Source organism: Somniosus microcephalus, chromosome 18 (assembly GCF_052327205.1).
Source record: "Somniosus microcephalus isolate GS21.2 chromosome 18, FLI_Smic_1.0, whole genome shotgun sequence".
NCBI lineage: Eukaryota > Metazoa > Chordata > Chondrichthyes > Squaliformes > Somniosidae > Somniosus > Somniosus microcephalus.
The window spans coordinates 18,782,533-18,804,876 of NC_141004.1; the positions used below are offsets into that span (position 1 = coordinate 18,782,533).

A 22,344-nucleotide genomic window follows, 5' to 3' on the forward strand; every position below is an offset into this window, starting at 1 on the left:
GATACTGAGTGGAAAGGAAAAGAATAGTTAGGAGGGCGGAATGTCCGATTGGGCATTGCTGGTGAGGAGTGGCACGTACAGAGAGTGATGGTCAGGAAATCACTGACCCACAACCCCTGATTTTCCATCCCTTAGGCCGCGATTTTGCCTGTGCTCAGAGGGCGGGTGTGGAGGCGGGTCAGAGGTTAAAGTCATTTTGATTGACGGCGGCCTCTCCTTCCGTTTCCAGGGAATAGGACCTCCTGACATCCTCTAACTCCCTCCACAAGAGCATAGAGGGAGCCCTCATTGAACCTGGATACAGCCTTAGTTTTTGGCACTGCCAATCCTGCAGCAACCAGCACCTTTGACAGAAAAAAGCTAATGCTTCTGCAAAGGGGGCATGGCCCCTTTAAATCCTTACTGAAACAGCACGTCATTAGACGCGAGCATCTGACACTCTGCAAGCAAGTGCCTGGATGGACCCGCACGTCGGCCGTAACAAGGCCAATCAACGTAAAACCTCATCTGCGGGGCGACGGCAACCGGCAGCGGGGCCAGAACCCACCGAACAGCCAACCCGACTCCAACCCGCCGCCGAGGGTAAAATCGCAGCCTTAATATCATAGAATCATATACAGCGCAGAAGGAGGCCATTAAGCCGGCATTTTGAAAGAGCTATCCAATTATCACCACTTCCCCCTGTTCTTTCCCCATAGCCCTGCAATTTTAATTCCCCTTCAAGTATTTTTTTAATTTTTTAAAATTTTTAATTCATTTATGGGGTGTAGACGATGTTGCCAAGGCCAGCATAAATGCCCATCCGTAATTGCCCTTGAGAAGGTGGTGGTGAGCCGCCTCTTGAACCACTGCAGTCCGTGTGGTGAAGGTGCTCCCACAGTGCTGTTAGGGAGGGAGTTCCAGGATTTTGACCCAGCGACGATGAAGGATCAGCGATATATTTCCAAGTCAGGATGGTGTGTAACTTGGAGGGGAATTTGGAGGTGGTGGTGTTCCCATGCGCCTGCTGCCCTTGTCCTTCTAGGTGGAAGAGGTCGCGGGTTTGGGAGGTGCTGTTGAAGAAGCCTTGGCGAGTTGCTGCAGTGCATCTTGTGGATGGTACACACTGCCGCCACGGTACGCCTGTTTGAAAGTTACTATTGAATCTGCTTCCACCGCCCTTTCAGGCAGTGCATTCCAGATCATAACAACTCGCTGCGTAAAAACATTCTCCTCATCTCCCCTCTGGCCCTTTTGCCAATGATCTTAAATTTGTGTCCTTTGGTTACTGACCCTCCGGCCATTGGAAACAGTTTCTCCTGATCTACTTTATCAAAACCCTTAATAATTTTGAACATCTCCATTAAATCTCTCATTAACCATCTCTGCTCTAAGGAGAACAATCCCAGCTATCCTCAAGTTCAGCAGTTATCGACTGTATACTAATTGAAACAGAAGAAATCTGCATTCGATGTCTCAGCCCTTGCTATGCAGGGCTGCCTGTGATGCATAGATGCGCTCGCTGCAAATTATCCCGAGGTCGATGCACAATTCATTCCTGTCTCCCGGCAATATTTGAGGATGTTTAACTGAATGCCTGTGGGAGGATCAAGTGTCACCATTCAACCTGTGGCTGCTGCCATCAATGCAAAACCCTCACAACAACATTGAGATAAACTCAAATCGCTGCACCATCTGTTGTGGTGACCATCGTTGGAAAGTTTAAATTAGATGAAGATATCTGGGTAGAACTGTTTGGTGATAGGACCCTCCCAAAACATTTGCAAGATCTTTATTGTTCCCACTTGGCTTTTGAGAGGGAACATAGGAACAGGAGTAGGCCATTCAACCCCTCGAACCTATTCCGTCATTCAATAGCTGTTATTGGATGCTAACTCCATCCACCCGCCTTGGCTCCATATCCCTTAATACCCTTTGCTAGTAAAAGTCTATCGATCTCAAATTTAAAAGTATTAATTGAGCTAGCATCTACTGAGAGAGACATTTGTGGGAGAGAGTTCCACACTTCTACCACCCTGTGTGAAGAAGTGTTTCCTAACTTCACTCCTGAATGGTCTGGCTCTGATTTTAACGTTATGTCCCCTTGTCCTAGACTCCCCTGTAATGATCAGTAACATGTCATTCTAGAATGGTACACTAGGTGGAGCTGTAGAGCTGTATGTATATAAGAGGAGGCTACCCACAAGGCAGTAGTCAAGATGGATGCTGTATAGAAGTCCACATGGCATGAATAAAGTGACTAGCTAGAAGCTAGCTGTTCATAATGAAAACGACTAGTTATTAATGAACATAACATGGTACCAGGAGTGGGGTAAAATCTGCTGAATATTGTGAAACGCAACATGGAGACTTTGAAGCCACCGGAGGGTTTGAAACTCACGGGGAATGTCGACTACAATTGGCGGACTTTCAAACAACAATTTGAACTCTACATTGCTGCCATCGGGTTCGGTACGATGCCAGATGCAAGGAAAATAGTGTTGCTGCTCACGGTTGCAAGCCCGCAGGCGATAGAGGTATTTAATACATTTGTATTTGATCCAGAGCAGGACAGAAAAAAATTGGATGATGTGCTAAAGAAATTTGATACACATTGTTCTCCCAAAAAGAATGAGACCTATGAGAGGTACGTGTTCTGTTCACGGACACAGCAGCAACATGAGACTTTTGATAGCTTTGTGACCGATCTGAAACTGAAATCACAGACATGTAATTTCTCTGAACTGAAATCATCCATGATTCGTGACCAGATTGTGTTTGGTATTCATGATAAAAAAGGTCAGGGAACGCCTCTTGAGAGAAACCGAACTAACATTGGAAAATGCTGTGAAAATATGCCAAGCCAGTGAGCTAGCTCAAAAGCACGCAAAGACTTTCAGTGAAATTAATAATAATGCGACTGTAATGAGTGACTGTGCTGCTGTCGGTGCTGTGTCCTACAAGGGGAAGAAACATGGGCAGAACAGAAATGAAAAGCAATCGGAGGAAGGAATTTTTAATTGTACACGCTGTGGTTACAAACACCAGTCACGACAATGCCCAGCGTTTGGAAAAATGTGCACAAAATGTCATGGAAAGAATCACTTTGCCAAACAATGCTTTTCAAAAGTAAAAACAAAGAAAGGGCAACAAGTCAAAGTGATTGAGGACACTGATTTAAGTGAGACATTTTCTGTAGGAATGGTGTCATGTGACAATATCAAAAAGGATACAGAAAATGTGCAGCCCTCAGGAATGGACAATGCTGAACATAAAGTTAATGCAGTAAAAGAGGACAAATGGATAATGTCACTGCAGGAGCATTAGTCACATTAAAACTAGACACTGGGGCAAAAGCAAACTTAATCAGTATGAGTGACATTAAAAACATGAAAGAAAAGCCCAAAATACAGAAAAAGTCAGTTCTACTGAAGGACTATAATGGACAGAAAATAGATAGCTTAGGTGTATGCAGACTTAAAGTGACAGTCAAAGACAAAGTGCATCATCTCATGTTTTCTGTTGTGGCTGAAGGACTTGATTCACTACTAGGTGACAAAGCTTGTGAGGGCTTAGAACTGGTCAAGAGAGTCTACCATATAAACTGTGCCATAAGCAGACCAGATGAATCGGTGGATTCTGTAGTGAGTAATTTCCAGGATGTGTTCAAAGGATTTGGAGTTCTACCATTCACTTACAAGATCCAGCTAAAGGAGGATGCTCAGCCAGTAGTACATGCTCCACGGAGAGTTCCAGCACCCCTGCGTGACTGGCTCAAGAAAGAACTGGACAGAATGACCACACTAGGAGTCATCAGGAAAGTCGAAGAGCCAACAGACTGGGTTAACTCCATGGTATGTGTAAAGAAAAAGAACAATGATCTAAGAATATGCATGGATCCAAAGGACTTAAATGCATACATAAAACGTGAACACTACCAGATTCCCAAGCGAGAAGAAATCACCAGTGAAATGTCAGGTGCCAGATACTTCACAAAGCTCGATGCCTCACAAGGATTTTGGCAACTAAAATTGGATGAAGAGAGCACCAAATACTGTACCTTCAACAAATCACCCCTTAACCTTCTAGATGCCAGGGAATACAACCCTAGTTTGTGTCATCTCTCCTCATAATTTAACCCTTGGAGTCCATATTTCTGCAAGGACAGCGGGGTTTCAATAAAGAATACTGCCTGTTTTCAGTAAGCACAGAAGACCCTCAAACACGCCATTAGAATGATCAAATTGGGAGGTTAAGTTCATGAGTTTCAATACACATATTTAAAATTTAAGCATTCAAAACATGCTATTAAACTGTTACATTTATTTACTTTTATTGTATTTTAAAACGTGTGTTATAATTTCACACTGAACAGTTACATGCGCTGCACTGAGTGGACCAGATGTCGTGAATGGAGCAGTGGGACAATCGGTCCATATCACCTGTACCTATGACACAGTATACAGCAATTATCAAAAGTACTGGTGTAAAGGCTACGACTGGGCAGCCTGTACTATTCTAGTACAAACACAGGGCCCGAGGAAGACAAACTCTGATGGCAGAATCACCATTGCAACCGATAATGAAGCGGGGGAATTTTCAGTCACGATGGAACGATTAACTGTGAATGACCAAGGCTTGTACTGGTGTGGAATTCAAAGACTTTTCCTGGACCTGTTAAGTCCTGTAAACCTTGCAGTCAGTGAAGGTAGGGCCTGAATATACATTTATAATTGTGTACATTTTTCAACTGTACATTTTTGATTTTATATAGTTTGCTGCAAGATTTATTATATATTTTGCAAAATTTCCCAACGTTTTCAGCGGAAAGTTATAACACTGTTAAAAGTAAACTAGCAGAATAGTGAAAAACGACAATGTGTTTAATTTTGGTACTAATTCATGAAATCTTCCATTTTTTTTATCACTAATTAGTACAAATTTATCACCGATGGCTCAGACTGAATAATCTAATCACAATTCTTTACGTTATTTTTTAACAGCTCCCAAGTTAGTTCCTTCATCCTCAGGTTATCCATCAGACATGAAAATCCGAAGGTAAATGCAAAACCTGTTAACTCTGGTCCATTCTGAGCATTTGTTCTGAATCTGCACAACTGTAATAATGAGTAACGTCTCACTGCCATACGAGAGGTCTTTCTCGCTTCTCTGGGGAGGTGAAGGTTTGCCCAGCGTGGGATGTCAGTGCTCTGGAACAAGATGCATTTTTTTACACTCGCATCAGAATCAAAGGGGGTATTTTTGACTTTATGGGATAGAGTTAAATTCGTGACAGTGAATGGGCAGCCCGTTTTACACCTCAAATAACGACAGAAAATGCTGGAAACACTCAGCAGGTCAGGCAGCATCGAGGAGAGAGAGAGAAACAGAGTTAACGTTTCGGGTCGACGACCCTTCATCAGAACTGGAAAAGGTTAGAGAAGTAACAGATTTTTAAGCAAGTGCAGGGGCAGGGAGAGGGAGGAGGGGAGGAAAGAACAAAAGGGAAGGACTGTGATGGGCTGGAAGGCAGGAGAGATTGGCTGACAAAAGGGATGATGGTGCAAAGCAAAAAGAGAGGCAATGGGACAAGTTAGGGAACAAAAGATGACTCTAGATGAGGTGTAAATGGCGATGGCAGAATGATCAACAGCTGCCATGTGAGAGAAAAAAGGAAAAAAACATATAGGGGACGAGGTTATAGTCTGAAATTGTTGAATTTGTTGTTAAGTCCTGAAGTCTGTAAAGTGCCTAATCGAAAGATGAGGTGCTGTTCCTGCTGTTTTACATCTCTCCTGTTGACGTGAATAGAAATAAAAGCTGGGAGAGACAACATTATCAGTCGGCCGCCTCGCACACTCAGACTCCCGATAGTTAAAATCCAGCTCACAGAACCAGGAGAGAATCACCAATCGCACCAATGCTATATTTTAATTTGCCACCCTTTAACGACCAAAATCAGCGAAAGAATTACCATGACATAAAAATGGATCTCTGATTACTTTCATTTTAGCTAAAGATCTGGGGGTAGATTTGCACGGGGCCTCTCCCGATCTCTCGCCATAACTTCGGCGGGAGATCGGCGAAAGCCCCCTTGGAGAAATGGTACAAACGGCCGTTACAGTGAGAGATCAGCAGCGGAAATTCCAGGCGCTGAACCGCCGTGGATTGGAATTTCACACCGTCCGTTCACTGCTCCGCAGGATGGAGGCCTACGAAAGCCTGATACAGCCAAGAGCAATGTTCCCGCTAAGCTGCGTGGCCGCGCAGTCATCTGCGAGTTCCTGCGCAGGCCGCTCTCTGGCTTTTACATTGTAAATACGGCGCGTGCGCAAAAAAAACTAGAATGGTCGGCGCATTGGGAGGAGGCAATGCGGCTTACGGGGGGACATTGCCCAAGAGTCCTGCGGTTTATCAAACTGTGCAAGAAATATGATCTGAAAAGGTACTTTAACCTCTCGCAAACTGCTTCTATGGGGGCAATTTTAACCCAACTGGCTTGTCAGGAAACTGGTGGGATTGGGCGCGATGTTGGTTTTACAACCCACCCGCACTCCAGTTTTAATATTGGGCGGGAGTGCAAAAGCGATGTGCCATCCGATCCTGTGGGTTTCTTGCCCGCTGAGTTAGGTTAAAATTACCCCCCAATGTTTTTTTTATTATTAAGTAGTGCACTTAAAACTCGCAAACAACTGCCCACTGACATCTTCCATTCACAGTGTTTGTTGTCTGTCTAAATCAAAACACAAAAATAAATGTTAACAACAACAAAAAGCAAAACCCCGCAGATGTTGTAATTCCGAAACGAAAACAGGAAATGGTGGAAAGGCTCAACAGGCCAGTCAGCATCTGTGGAGAAAACAGACAAGTTAACGTTTCAGTTCTCTTTACCCGGAGAGTGATGAGAATGTGGAACTTGCTACCACGGGGAGTGGTTGAAGTGAATAGTATAGATGCATTTAAGAGGAGGCTAGATAAACATATGAGGGAGCAGGGAATAGAGGGTTATGCTGATAGATTTAGATGAGGAAAGACGGGAGGAGTCTCGAGTGGAGCATAAACGCCGGCATGGACTGGTTGGGCCGAATGGCCTGTTTCTGGGCCGTATATCCTATGTAATCCTATGTAAAAAGAGTCTACGCCTGAACTCAACTGCTTTTTCCGTGATTGCTGACTGACCTGTTCCCACATTTTCTGTTTTTGCTTTTAATTTTAACAAGTATTTTTATATCACACGGAAATCAGTAGAAGCTGATTCATGTTACAGGTTGAGCGTCCCAAATCCGGCAACCTCGGGACCGAGGCCAAGCCGGTTTTTGGGTTTTTCCAGACTTCGGAACGTGTTTCTGATGTCCGAAGTCCGGAAACGCCCGAGCCCAGGTTGCGATATTTCCGGACTTTGGACATCAGAAACACGTGCCGAGTCCGGAAATGCCTGGGCCCAGGTTGCGTTTTTAATAAGCCTCCCTCAGGGTGTCCGGATGCCGGAACATTTTACGGAATCCGGACCCCTGCCACCAATCGTCCCGGAGTCCGGGTTCTGGAACTCCGGATTTGGGATGCTCAACCTGTACTATGCTGTCATTGTATTCTCATATCGATTGGGAAAAATAAACTGGTGATTTGCCACTTCAATGCACTTGGCACATGTTAATACTGGGCGATAGTGCACCTTCCAACCCGATACTTTCTGTTCGCTGATTTTAATAGATAGAATGTCACAGGCCGAGGCATGTAATCTCGCAGCATGCACCAGGAGCTCGGAAGCAGAAACACTCCGGGTTACTAGAATTTGGGCGCCTCCCGTTATCGCCTCCAGGGGGCAATAACATGGCGCTAAGCACTTACCGACCGACCGCGGCGAGGAGATCGCCTCCCGCTATATTCGGCAGGATGTTTGCGGCGGCGGTATGGCGTTGCGTCCCGATCTCCTTCGCCCGGAGATCGTGACGTCATCGCGATGCATAGCCCCCCACCAGACCCAAACTTCGATTCCGCCCCCTGCAGCATCGCCGGGCGATGACACCGACAGCTGCAGGAGGCGTTCATCGGGAGGCCGGGCACTTCGGGGGCGATACTTAAAAGCGAGATGGCTGAGGTAAGTGGAAAAAATTCTCAGATGGTCTTTCAGTTTTTTTTTTCATTTGTCTTCGCCAGCCACCTATCAGCCCGGCACTCTGCTGCAGTGCATCGGGCCGATCGGGCCGGATCGCTGCTGCCGTCGGGGAGCAGGTAAGTTTTCCCCTTGCAGAGCCTGCAGCGATGGCCCTTCCCTTTAAGGGAGGGAAGGAGCCTTCCAACGCGGCAGCGCTGCTCACCCACCGCCCCGCCCACTGCCTGTTCAGCTTGATTTAGCACTCCATTTCCTTCCTGGAGCGCAAAACCAAATATTTTAAAAGTTGAAAAACATCAGCGCCTGGCGCTAATTTTTTCAACTTTTAAAAGTTAACGCCACAAACGGGGCTATAATGAATTTCTCCCCCCTATCTTTCCACCACAAGTGTAACCAAATGATTCACATATCCAAGGTAATTCTGTGGATTTAGACAACTGTTTAGATTAAACCATTTTGTCTTCTATCTACCTAGGAAAAATAATTTGCTGTACTATTTTACATGGAGCATTTTACGCTGGGCATTCTTTGCCATTCTGTTGGTTTGGGCCATTTTAGTCAAAGTGAAAATATAGGTGAAGAAAAACTGGTAAGTTGTTTTTATAATCCTTTCTGTGCACTTAAGCTTAACTATGAAAACTTTGAAAGAATTCTTTTAATTCTGCTCATTATAAATATTTCTAAAAGGATAAAAGAACCATTAGCACAGCATATTTCTGAAGTAAACATGTGCCCATTTTATCTTATACTGAGATCATATTTAGGGAAGATTTTCTTGTTGACCAATCAAGCAGCTTTCAAAACTTAAATGTATATGCAGTCGGGTTTATCTCTCTCTCCTTTTAACAGCAGGGGTGTAACATTTGCAATCCACCAGTCCTCTGGCACCACTCCCATATCGAAGGAGGATTGGAAGATTGTGGCCAGAGCCTCCGCAATTCCCATGCTTATTTCTCTCAGCAACCTAGGATGCATCTCATCCGGACTGGGTGACTTTTCTACTTTGAGCGCTGCCAACCTTTTAAGTACCTCCTCTTTATCTATTTTTATCCTATCCTATCCAATATCGCTACTACCTCCTCCTCTACTGTGACATTGGCAAGATTCTCTTCTTTAGTGAAGGCAGATACAATGTACGAATTTAACACCTCAGCCATGCCCTCTCCCTCCATTTTGTTTCCTAATCGGCCTCACCCTTCCTTTGACTTCCCTTTCACTATTTATATGTTTATAAAAGATATTTGGGTTCCCTTTTAGCCATTAATCTATTCTCATACACTCTCTTTGCCCCTTTTATTTCCATTTAATTTCTCCCCTGTATTTGGCTTTCTGTCACACTATACTCTGTCTTTCAGATGAGATGTTAAACTGAGGCCCCGTCTGCTCTTTTAGGTGGATGTAAAAGATCCCATGGCATTTTTTCGAAGAAGAGCAGGGGGAGTTCTCCCTGGTGTCCTGGGGCCAATATTTATCCCTCACCCAACATCACTGGCAAACAGATGATCTGGTCATTATCACATCGCTGTTCGTGGGAGCTTGCTGTGCGCAGATTGGGTGCCGCGTTTCCCACATTACAACAGTGACTACATTTCAAAAGTATTTCATTGACTGTAAAGCGCTTTGGGACATCCTAAGGTCATGAAAAACGCTGCAAAATGCAAGCTTTCTTTTTTTTAAATTAATGCCAAGCCCACAATTGGGGAATGAAACATAGAAACATAGAAACATAGAAGATAGGAGCAGGAGTAGGCCATTCAGCCCTTCGAGCCTGCTCCGCCATTCAATGAGATCATGGCTGATCCTCCAAATTCAGTACCCTGTCCCTACCTTCTCCCCATATCCCTTGATCCCTTTAGCCTTAAAAAATATATCAAACTCTTTCTTGAATATATTTAATGAACTGGCCTCCACCACCCTCTGTGGCAGAGAATTCCACAGGTTCACCACTCTCTGGGTGAAGAAATTCCTCCTCATTTCAGTCCTAAATGGCTTACCCCTTATCCTTAGACTATGACCCCTGGTTCTGGACTCCCTGGCCATCAGAAACATCCTTCCTGCATCTAGTCTGTCCAGGCCTGACAGAATTTTATAGGTTTCAATGAGATCCCCTCTCAATCTTCTAAACTCCAGTGAGTATAAGCCCAATCGACACAATCTCTCCTCATATGTCATTCCTGCCATCCCAGGTATCAGCCTGGTGAATCTTCGCTGCACTCCCTCCATGGCAAGAACGTCCTTCCTCAGGTAAGGCGACCAAAACTGCACACAATACTCAAGGTGCGGTCTTACCAAGGCCCTGTACAACTGTAGCAAGACATCCTTGTTCCTGTACTCGAACCCTCTTGCTACAAAGGCCAACATACCATTTGCCTTCTTAACTGCCTGCTGCACCTGCATGCTTACCTTCAGCGACTGGTGCACAAGAACACCCAGGTCTCTTTGCACTTCCCCTTCTCCCAATCTATTGCCATTAAAATAATAATCTGCCTTCCTGTTTTTGCCACCAAAGTGGATAACCTCACATTTATCCACATTATAGTGCATTTGCCATGTTTCTGCCCAATCACCCAACCTGTCCAAATCGTACTGGAGTTTCACGACATCCTCCTCACAGCATACCTCCCACCCAGCTTTGTGTCACCTGCAAATTTGGAGATATTACATCCAATTCCCTCGTCCAGATCATTAATATATATTGTGAACAGCTGGGGTCCTAGGACCGATCCTTGCGGTACCCCACTAGTCACTGCCTGCCACTCGGAAAATGGCCCGTTTATTCCAACTCTTTGCTTTCTGTCCGCCAACCAGTTCTCTATCCAAGTCAATACCTTGCCCCCAATCCCATGTGCCTTAATTTTGCACGCTAATCTCTTATGCGGGACCTTATCGAAAGCCTTCTGAAAGTCCAAATACACCACATTCACTGGTTCTCACTTATCTATTTTACCAGTTACACCCTCAAAAAATTCCAGTAGATTAATCAAGCATGATTTACCTTTTGTAAATCCATGTTGACTTTGTCCGATCCTGTCACTGCTTTCCAAGTGCTCTGCTATTACATCTTTTATAATGGACTCTAGCATTTTCCCCACTACCGATGTCAGGCTTACTGGTCTATAATTCCCCGCTTTTTCTCTACCACCTTTTTTGAATAGTGGGGTAACATTAGCTACCCTCCAATCCATGGGAACTGTTCCAGAGTCTATCGAGTTCTGGAAGATGACCAGCAATGCATCTACTATTTCTAGGGCCACTTCCTTAAGTTCCCTGGGATGTAGATTATCAGGCCCTGGGGATTTATCGGCCTTCAGTCCCATCAATTTTCCTAACACCATTTCCCTACAAATACTGATTTCTTTCAGTTCCACCCTTTCATCAGACCCTATGTTGCCCGGCATCTCTGGGAGGTTATTTGTGTCCTCCTTTGTGAAGACAGAACCAAAATATGTATTTAGTTGGTCTGCCATTTCTTTGTTCCCCATTATAAATTCCCCTGATTCTGACTGCAAGGGGCTTGACTTCACCAATCTTTTTCTCTTCACATATCTATAAAAGCTTTTACAGTCAGTTTTTATGTTCCCTGAAAGCTTACTCTCATATTCTATTTTCCCATTCTTAATTAATCCCTTTGTCCTCCTTTGTTGAATCCTAAACTGCTCCCAATCCTCAGGATTATTGCTTTTTCTGGCCAATTTATATGTCCTCTCCTTGGATCTTATGCTATCCCTAATTTCCCTTGTTAGCCACGGTAGAGTCACCTTTTTTGTTTTATTTTTATGCCAAACTGGGATGAACAAATTCTGTAGCTCATCCATTCGGTCTTTGAATGTTTGCCATTGCCTATCCACCGTCAACCCTTTGAGTGCCATTCCCCAATCAATCCTACCCAACTCGCTCCTCAGACCATCGTAGTTTCCTTTATTTAAATTGAGGACCCTAGTCTCTGAGTCAACTACTTTATTCTCCATCTTAATGAAGAATTCGATCATATTATGATTGCTCCGACCCAAGGGGCCTCGTACAACAAGATTGCTAATTAATCCTTTCTCGTTACATAATACCCAGTCTAAGATGGCCTGATCTCTGATACAAGAATGATCAATTTAACCAAACCCACCGAACAGAAAGATGACAGGATTGAATTTCCCGCCTGTTTTACACCCCCCACCATCTGATTTTACTCTCCATTGAAGTCAATGGACGAGGTGTAAAACGGGCGGCCAATTCAATCCCACCAACCTCCCACCAGGCGATTTGGGTTAAAATGACCCCACATGTGTTGGGAGGTATCATCTCCTTATACTTGCTAAAAAAAAGGAGAGGTTAGGAGACTGTTTTTACATAGAGGATTGTTGGGACTTGGGATGTCTTATCAGAAACGGTGGAAGCAGAAATTATAATTGTTTGGCCAGCATCAAAGTCCGTCCGGGGGAGATCACGAACACGGAAGGGCAGCGGCCCAGGTTATTATTTATGTGGAGCCCAGAGAACGTAAGAACATAAAAAATAGGAGCAGGAGTAGGCCATATACGGCCCCTCGAACCTGCTCCGCCGTTCAATAAGATCATGGCTGATCTTTGACCTCAACTCCATTTTCCCGTTCTGTCCCCATGCACTCCTACTCTTCCTGGACCAACAGAAATCATTCAAAACTACCTTCTCAGTGCGTCTTCAGCTCTAACCTCAGTCAAACTGGTCAGAGAGTGCAGGGCGTAGGCTCCGACCAGTTCAATCCTAAAATGGGAATCGGGGTCCTATGTACTTCATTGCACCCCGATTTGTATATTTAAAGAGGCTCACTGTCTGATACAGGCAGGCACTTCAACCACCCGACATTAGGCCCCTTTGAAAGTGACAGTGCGTTAATGAGGCGGTTAATCTACTGACTCCATCTTGAGGCCATTGCCGCCCATTAATACCGATTTCGGCTAGTTAAAATTGACCCATGTAGTTCTATTAAAGAAAACTTTCACGATTTGAGAAAACTTGTGAAACAAATATAGAAGACAGCGCGCAGGTTTCAAAAAAAGTGGAAGACAGGGTCGTGTGTGCCGGCACCAACATTTCCAAGTTGCTCTCTCACTGTCAGTGTCGAGCAATGAAAAGTAAGGTCTTCTCTAACCTGCCCCAACAATGTGCTTTAACCCAGTGTCAGAAGAGCACAGCCTAGGTAAGATTACCTAATATGATGCCGAGAGAAGGAGGAAAGGGTTCTTATTCCCCAGCATTGTGGTCCCTCGTCTTGATGAGCCCAGAAAAAAGAAACAGCTTAAAGCTTCAGTTTGTGCTACATTTAAAAATAATCCATTTTCTTCACATGTGTCCTGAATACAATCTTCCATTAATTGGCTGTGTATAAAGTAACGATTGCTAAGTACAAGTTGACTCTGAACATAGAGCCTGCATTCTATATTGCGATATATGAATCATCCATTGTTTTTTGTTTCTAGGGCAATAGGATCTGTAACTGTATATGACAGCCTCATAACTCACCAGCACCGTCGATGCACTGCAGAATGTCCAGTTAGCCGAACAGCAAGACTATCCTCATCGTGCCTTTAGTCACCATACATACAGCATAAACTGACTGACAGATATTGTGCAACAGCCGTGCTGTGTGCTTTCAAAGTCACTAATTCTCTTTCAGGGTTGCGACGACCCAATGCAAGGTAAATACTGCAAATAGGTCTCTTGCTGTACAATTTGAAACTATTAACAAGGTTAGTTAAACCCACATTTATGGGCCGGAGAACTGAAAGGTAAAAGTTCAGCCTGCGCTGCACGTGGGGTAAACCAGGAGTGAACATTGCAAAATTGCGCCCTCACAGCCCGTGAATTAGCATCCATTCAAGTTAACTTCGGCTAGCGAGTTCAATGACAGAGGAGCGCTGAATGCAGTCCTAGCAGTGTCCGAAACCTAGAATGTGGAAAAAAAATTGAATGTACTCGTCTTCAAATGAAGGTTTCTCACTTCAGCTTTTTGGTGGGTGCAGTTCATGGGGACGATAGCATAGTGGTTATGTTACTGGACTAGTAATCCAGAAAGCCTGGACTAATGATCTATGAGATGTGAATTCATAATCCCACCATTGGCAGCTGGGGAAATTTAAATTCAGTGAATTAAATAAAATTTGGAATTAAAAAGCTAGTGTCAGTAATGATGATCATGAAGTTACCAGATTGTCATAAAAACCCACCTGGTTCACTAATGTCCTACAGGGAAGGAAATCTACTGTCCTTACCTGGTCTGGCCTATATTTGACACCTAGACCCACAGCAGTGTGGTTGACTCTTAACTACCCTCTGAAATGGCTGAGCAAGCCATTCAGTTGTATTCAAGAAGGCGGCTCACCACCACCTTCTCGAGGGCAATTAGGGATGTGCAATAAATGCTGGCCTTGCTGTCGATGTCCACGTCCCATGAGTGAATGACTGCACTGCAGTCCCACCTTCCCACCTATTGATGTGTAAATTTTCACACTTGTCACAATTTCTAGACTTATAGGTTTAAACTTAGGCCACAACAGTGATAGCTAGGACTAGCTTTTGCACAATGAAGATTTGGGGGTTAACAATGGATTACGGTTCACCAAAGCATCGATTCATCAGCCCTCAGTGTTGACAACCGAATTGCCCTTTCCCCATTCAATGTGTTGGTACCTTCAATGTATATAATGGACTGGAAATTCTCAGGGAGTTCTCCTGACCTCCTTAAGTAACTTTACGCCGTTTGTCCGACGGTTTCTCTAATATCCCGTCAAAGTTACGGTGGGAGCTTGGGAGAATCCCAGGTGGAATTTCATGAAATATATACCTGGGGTCATTTTATGACTTCGCCCTTTTGCCCGGAAGCCTCAGCAGCTGGGAAAGCCTCACTGGGAATTCAGTCACGATTTTCCAATCATTTAGAGTAATGGTCAGAAAATTGTGCGCTTGCAGAACACGCATGCTCCTGATGCACACTCCTGGTGGGTGAGGCTCTTTATCAGAAATGCGGTCAGAAATTAGCTTCATAATGTGAACACGATTTATTTGTGCTCTATTACTGTTGTTGTTGTAATTTTGTCCTAAAAATCAACTGTATTTTTCTGTTAAGTCACCTACTGTAATGTATTATCACATGGTTTGTCACATGGTTTAGTATGAGCATGCTCAGTTTGCTCTGGCCTAATAAAGCAAACACATGGACTAGCAACTCATGGTGTCTCTGTCCTTTATTTTTTCTACCCACATATATAACATTTTGGCGACGAGAATGGGATACTAAAGCCATTTTTAGGGATCATGGAAGAACACAGTGCTCAATCTTCGAGTGGACAAGTTTAAGGTGAATTTGTGACACCTAAACTGAATTTTTGCAATGTTTTACGATGTGTCACAGTGTATACACAGCAACAGCGGCATTGATTCCCACCGGTACACAGGCAGTGACATGAATCAGTCATTCATGAAAGAAAGACTTATGAAATAATACTGAGCAGCCTATGGGTGGCGCTGTCCAGGGAGAGTATAAATACTCGGGCATGGGCCCAGCTTGCGCAGGGCATTCTTAACAGGAACTAGTGAAGGACACAACTAAGCCTCCATGTTGTAACACAGTTGACTAAAGCCTTGTTTAACGCTTAGACCAAGTGCCTAGTAGTTTTCTTACGTCAGGCAGCGTGCTGAGTCACTGTTCGACAGGATCGGGACAATCATGGCCACGCCTACGGGATTCATCGGAAGCCTCGGCATGTATGACCGAGCTCGCGAACCATTCAGTTCTTATATTGAGTGGATGGAGATGTTTTTTAAGACCAATAATATTATTGAGACCGAAGGTGCAGATGAGAATGTTCAAGCTCAAAATAAAATAATTTGGGAACGGAAAAAAGCAATTTTTCTATCAGAGATCGGGCCAGATGTCTACAGAACGTTGACAAACCTACTCGCTCTAGGGAACGCGAAGGAAGCGTCGTTTGAAGACATTGTCGAGAAACTTGAGGACCATTTTGACCCAAAGCCATTAGAAATAGCAGAGAGCTATAAGTTTTGTACCAGAAACCAAAAACAAAGTGAAACCATCAGTGAGTACATTGTAGCTCTTAAAAACTGTCTTTGCATTGTAACTTCGACACATTTTTGGATCGTGCGTTGCAAGATATGTTTGTATGTGGACTGGTAGATGAGCACACACAGTCCAAGTTACTGAACACTCCGATCCTAACATAATAGCAAAATACTGCTGATGCTGGAAATCTGAAATAACAACAGAAAATGCTGGAAATACTGAAGGGTCCCAGACCTGAAACGTTAACTCTGTTTCTCTCTCCACGGATGCTGCCTGGCCTGCTGAGTATTTCCAGCATTTTCTGTTGTTACTCCGAACCTAACGTTTGGCATAGCATGCAAAATTACCCGACCTATGGAGATGGTGTCTAAGAATGCTCGGGAGCTCCGTCCAACCCAAGTGACTTAGTGCAGCTGAGATCTACAGTCACAAAGCCAGCGCCAAACCTAAAGCTGTGAGACCGGGTCAAAAGCATGTTGGTGAGAGCAGTTCAGTGAATTGTTATCGCTGCAATGGAAATCACTCACCACAGTCCTGCCAATACAGAAATGCAAAGTGTTTTCACTGCCATCCCTGCAATGGCCGCATCAGGAATGCAACGTTGGGCAGTGTTGTTGTCACAATATGACTACACGATTGAATATCGCACTTCAAAGCAAATCACAATCGCAGATGCCTTGTCCAGGTTGCCACATGAGGACTCGTGTTGGGAGTGAAGGTAAGATTTTCACCTAGGTGCAGTTGACAAATGAATGCAACTGAGATTGCAGATGAGACTCAAAGGACTGAAAAGAGTGTATGAAAACACCTTGAATGGATGGACTGATCAGTGTATGGACACAGAATTGAAACCATCCCATAACTGTCGTACTGAATTGCCTTGTAAGCAAGGTTGTATCAAGTGGGGAAACAGAGTGGTGATACCAACTTCTTTGAGAGACAGAATTCTGGCCGAACTTCATACTGAACATCCAGGGATCGTTAGTTTGAAATCAATTGCAAGAAGCTTTGTTTATTGGCCTGGATTGGACAATGATCTTGAATCACTTGTCATCAAATGCAGTGTTTGTCAAAATTGCAGGAAAAAAACACCAAAAACTCCACTACATCCCTGGTCATGGCCAAGTAGACCTTTTCAGAGAATACATGTAGACTACTGTTAGAAAGCAAATGATTATTTCCTGGTACTTGTAGATAGTCACTCAAAGTGGATTGAAGTGAAACACATGAGTTCAAATACTACAACTGAACGTACCATAGATGAGTTGAGGTCTAGCTTTACATGTCATGGCTTACCTGAAGAGCTTGTTTCTGACCATGGCTCTCAGTTCCATTCTGTTCTATTCCAAGAATTCATGAAACGGAATGGTATCAAACACATTCTCGTTCCACCATGTAAGGGGTTTTCCTGAGAGATGTCCCTGAGGTTTCTCTCTCCAAAGGCCTCTCTCTCTTGCACAGTAAAACCTTGAGTGGTTCGACCCACTCGCCCCTTAGATTCTATACTCTGGACTTTGGGGCAGGAACTACAATGTAGAGAAAACTCTTGTAGACCAAGTTTGATGAAACAAAATGAAATTTTATTGCATAAGGAAAAATATCAAATCAAATGTAAGCAGATAAGAGAGTACATGGGAGGGAAAAACACAAAACAAATCATAACGACACGATACTAACTAAGGCAAATACAGGCATCTTATACTCCACAAAGATCATCATTAAATAAGGAAACACACGGAACATCAAGGGACAACAACTCATGTCAATTACCCTTAAATCCACCCCCTTATTAAACCTATCTAGATCTGATTGTGAAAGGCCAGAAACATGCTCACCAATCCCACTAGGAAGTGCAAGGTTTTGAAATCGAGTCTGTGTTTGGTCCTTTCAGGCATTTCGTCTCCACGTGGATCATGGAGCCCCTGCAAGCTGCGCCACACCTCTCTCCTGAGGTGGGGGTCAGGGGCGGCTGGACACCGGCGGGCCTGGATGTCGGCGGGGTCGAGGATCGTCGGCTCGACTCTGGTCAGAGGAGCCTTGGGCTGGCTCCCATCGCTTCTTCAGTTTCCTTTTCTCTCTTCTCCCGAGCCGGGGTGGCTGGAAGGTTTCTTCTCTTGGGACTTTTATTTTTTTGTTTCTTCTCCCAAGTTGGGTCGATGGCCTCTCATTCCGGCAACGGCCCGGGGATGGTCGATGATCTCCCGATGTGTTTCCCCGGGGTGGGACGCCGGCTTCGAGACGGCCTTCTTGATGTTGGCTTTCTTCTTCCTCCTGCGAGTGCCTGCTTCATCTTCTGAGTGCGTCTTCTGTAAAGTCCGCGCCTCAATAATACACGGACTTCGGGAGAACAGTTTAACAGGTACTTTACTGAACAGGAGGCAACGTCAGACTGAAATACAGAAGCCTGCTAGGGCCTTTTATACAGGGGTGGTCACTGCCGGTGCTGCAGTCTAAAACCAGTTATTCCCTTAAAGGTACATACACAACAATTCCTCCCCTTTTAGATAAACAGTACATAACATTCATTTAACAACTAAATAATAACTAATTACAATTACAATTTTCTCGGTACAGGTAGACTACCTTTTATCCGAACTTCCGAAAACCGAAACCCTCTAAAAACCGAAGGTTTTTTCGTTCAGCGTAAGTCGTGCGCACGACATGACCAGAGCGGCGCACAACCCCGACCCCCGCCGACGACCCCCCGCGGACACCCCCCGCGGACCCCCGCCGACCCCCCCGCGGACCCCCGCCGACCCCGACTCCCGCCGACCCCCCCGCCGACCCCCCCACGGACCCCCGCCGACCCCCCCGCCGACCCCGACTCCCGCCGACCCCCCCGCCGACCCCGACTCCCGCCGACCCCCCCGCCGACCCCCCCATGGACCAACGCCGACCCCCCCGCGGACCCCCGCCGACCCCCCCCCGCTGACCCCCCCGCGGACCCCCGCCGACCCCCTCACCGACCCCGACCCCCGCCGACCCCCACCGCCGACCCCGACGACCCCCACCGCCGACCCCCCGCCGACCCCCACCGCCGACCCCGACGACCCCCACCCCCGCCGACCCCCCCGCCGACCCACCCCCGACAAATTTCCCAGTCTTATAAAATACCTTCCGAAATCCGAAATTTTCCAAAAACCGAAACACGGCTGGTCCCGAAGTTTTCGGATAAAGGATAGTCTACCTGTACTATATAAATCAACTGAAATAATCATTTATAAGTTCAGTCTTTGAGGAGGCTTCCTGATCCTGACTGGATAGCGCCTTTCCGAGTATCCTGTTCTTGCAGTGGAGTCGATTCTGGCTCATTGTCATTGGTTGGTTCGTCAGCTTCCAATACCACTGCTTCTGAGGTAGACGCAATCTGTACTTCGGGCTCATTACCAGGTGCACATGCTTGTGGTATAGGTTTGGCTTGTTCCTGTGACTCTAGAATCTGGTCAGCATGGCGTCTCACGATGCTCTCTCCAACGTCCACTGTGTACATTAGTGGTCCCTGCTGTGTGCATATCGTTCCTGGCTGCCATTTTTCTGTTCGGTAGTCGCGGGCCAAGACTGATTGCCCTATCTTGAAGCTCCTGGTTGGCGTCTCATTTATGTGCTGGAAATGCTTATCATCAACATCTCATCTTATGTTTGGTTTGAGCAAATCCAAGCGACATCTTAGCCTTCGGTTGAAAAACAGTACGGCTGGAGTTTGGTTGGTTACTGCATGTGTCGCATTCCGGTAAGCAAACAAGAAATTATCCACCTTGTGTTGTAGTGGTATGTCGTCATTATACATTGCCTTTATGGCCTTTTTAAAGGTCTGAACAAACCTCTCAGCCAATCCATTTGTGGCTGGATGATATGGGGCAGATGTGTAATGTTTCACCCCATTATTCTTCAGAAACCTCCGGAAATCCTCAGACACAAACTGTGGCCCATTGTCGGAGCAAATCTGTTCTGGCAACCCATTCCTGGCGAAGATGGTCCTTAGGGCTGCAATAGTTTTCTCCGTGGTGGTGGAGGACATTTTAATGACCTCTGGCCATTTCGAATGGGCGTCCACAGCGATTAGAAACATTGACCTAGAAATTCAGTTGGGTGCGCCAGCCGTTAGCGCCTTAGGAGGAGTAGATCTCGAGCGCTTAGCGCCCGGGCGCAGCGCGATCTGCGCCTCGCCCCAACTTCAGTACACATTTAGCGCCGGCGCAAAGTCTTAGCGCGCGCCCTGCTGCGCGCGCAGATCATGACGTCATTTACTAGTGCAACGCCCTTTGTGCGCCCCGAACCGGAACTTCACTCGCGCCGGGCCATTGTGCGCCGGGCGGCCCTAACGACTGTGAAGTGGAACGGTACACAGCCGAGGTGGGCCGCGGGGAGCGCTAATTAAAGGGCACTTACCCTGCACTATAAAGGCCAGCCATTTTGCAGCATTCACTCTTGTGCAACGGTTTTTTGGAGAGCGACCAAGGAGGAGAGCTTACTGGTTTGGACCAACACTAGGACAGGTATTTTTGGCTCAGGCCAGAGCTTAGCAATTATCTTTGCCTTCATTGAGAGCTCAGTGTTTGCCAGCATATAATGGGGGCTGCATTGGGTGCCAACGCTGACTTTCAGCCTTATGCCAGAAGGGCTTACAGATGCCGTGAGAGAGTGGCAGCCCTGGCTAGACGCAGAGGGGGCAACAGGCGTCGCCAACTGAGGCCTTACCCACCCAGGGTATACCGCCAGCAGTCCTCCTATCTGACCATGTCTGCCGCGATGTGTGTTAGGAGGCTGCGATTCAGAAGGGAGGTGGTTGCAGACATCTGCCAGCTGCTTCACAGAGATCTGCAGCCACAGCTGATGCGCAGGACGTCTCTGTCGGTGGCAGTGAAGGTGACGGTGGCTCTCAACTTCTATGCCACCGGCTCCTTCCAATCCGCTGCTGGGGACATCGCTGACATCTCCCAGTTCGCCGTGCATTGCTGCATCCGCCAGGTGACCGAAGCCCTTTTCAGAAGGAGACATCAATTCATCTCCTTCCCCATGACCCTGGACAAGCAGCAGCAGCGTGCAGTGGGATTTGCAAGAATAGCGGGCTTCCCCATGGTGCAGGGCGCCATTGACTGCACGCATGTGGCTTTGCGGGCACCTCTGGAGCATGCCGAGGATTACCGCAACCGGAAGGGCTACCATTCCCTCAACGTACAGCTGGTGTGTGACCACAGGCAGCGCATCCTAGCTGTCAATGCCCGCTTTCCAGGCCGCAGCCACGATGCCTTTATCCTGCGACAGACAACTGTGGCTGACATGTTCCAGGCACAGCCTCCCCCAAGAGGATGGCTTACCGGGGACAAAGGCTATCCTTTGTGTACCTTGCTCATGACCCCGCTCCGCGCGCCCACAATCCCTGCTGAAGAGGCATACAACGAGAGCCATCAAGCGACTAGGAACATCATAGAACAAACAATCGGCGTCCTCAAGCAACGGTTCCGCTGTCTCGATCGCTCCGGGGGAGCCCTCCAGTATTCGCAGGAGCGAGTCTCCCAATTCATCGTCGTTTGCTGCATGCTGCACAACCTGGCTATCCGCAGGACTCAGGCACTGCCACCTCACGTTGGACCCCCACCTCAGGAGGAGGAGCAGGAGGAGCATGAGGAGGAGGAGGACGAGGAGTACCAGCCCAGGAGGGAGGCACAAGGTCCAAGGGCCGCCCATCGGCGGCTTATTGAACGTCACTTCTAGGCCCCCTGTCAGGGAATGGCTTGTGCCAATGAAAGAACATGATTGCAGCCGCTCCGCAAGCCCTCAGCCAGTTAAGGCAACAAACACTTCAAAGATCAAACATGGACAATGTTAATAAATAAAATGCTTTATTGTACAAACTCAGGGCCCTTCCCACATGAAAACCAAAAACAGACGAAACCCCCAAAAAACACTCAAACACATTACTCGCTCCCACAACCTGGAGAGGATTAACAAAACAGTGCAACTAAAATGGCCGTCATCCTCGGCCTTCGTAAAAAACAAACATCACATCCTCGGCCTTCAAAAAACAAACATCCAATTCTCGGCCTCAAAAAACAAACATCCAATTCTCGGCCTCAAAAAACAAACACAACTGGCCACACATTCGACTTTTTGGCCCGCTAGGGCGATGCCTTGGCCATCTTTGTGTGGCCCCTGCCCACCCTGCTGCTCCTCCTCAAAGTAAGGCCATTGGCTGCTGCAA

At 46.2% G+C, this 22,344-nt stretch overlaps 1 protein-coding gene across 1 annotated transcript; it reads left to right on the forward strand.

The window, feature by feature from the left end:
• The first annotated feature begins 238 nt into the window (after nucleotides 1-238).
• Nucleotides 239-15,287, forward strand: LOC147105072 (CMRF35-like molecule 2). The gene is made up of 5 exons (XM_086011133.1): nucleotides 239-582; nucleotides 4,355-4,687; nucleotides 4,983-5,037; nucleotides 8,568-8,681; nucleotides 13,543-15,287. The coding sequence occupies exons 1-4, from the start codon at nucleotides 459-461 to the stop codon at nucleotides 8,665-8,667; spliced, it is 612 nt and encodes a 203-aa protein (XP_085867259.1). The 5' UTR covers nucleotides 239-458; the 3' UTR covers nucleotides 8,668-8,681; nucleotides 13,543-15,287.
• Nucleotides 15,288-22,344: the final 7,057 nt, after the last annotated feature.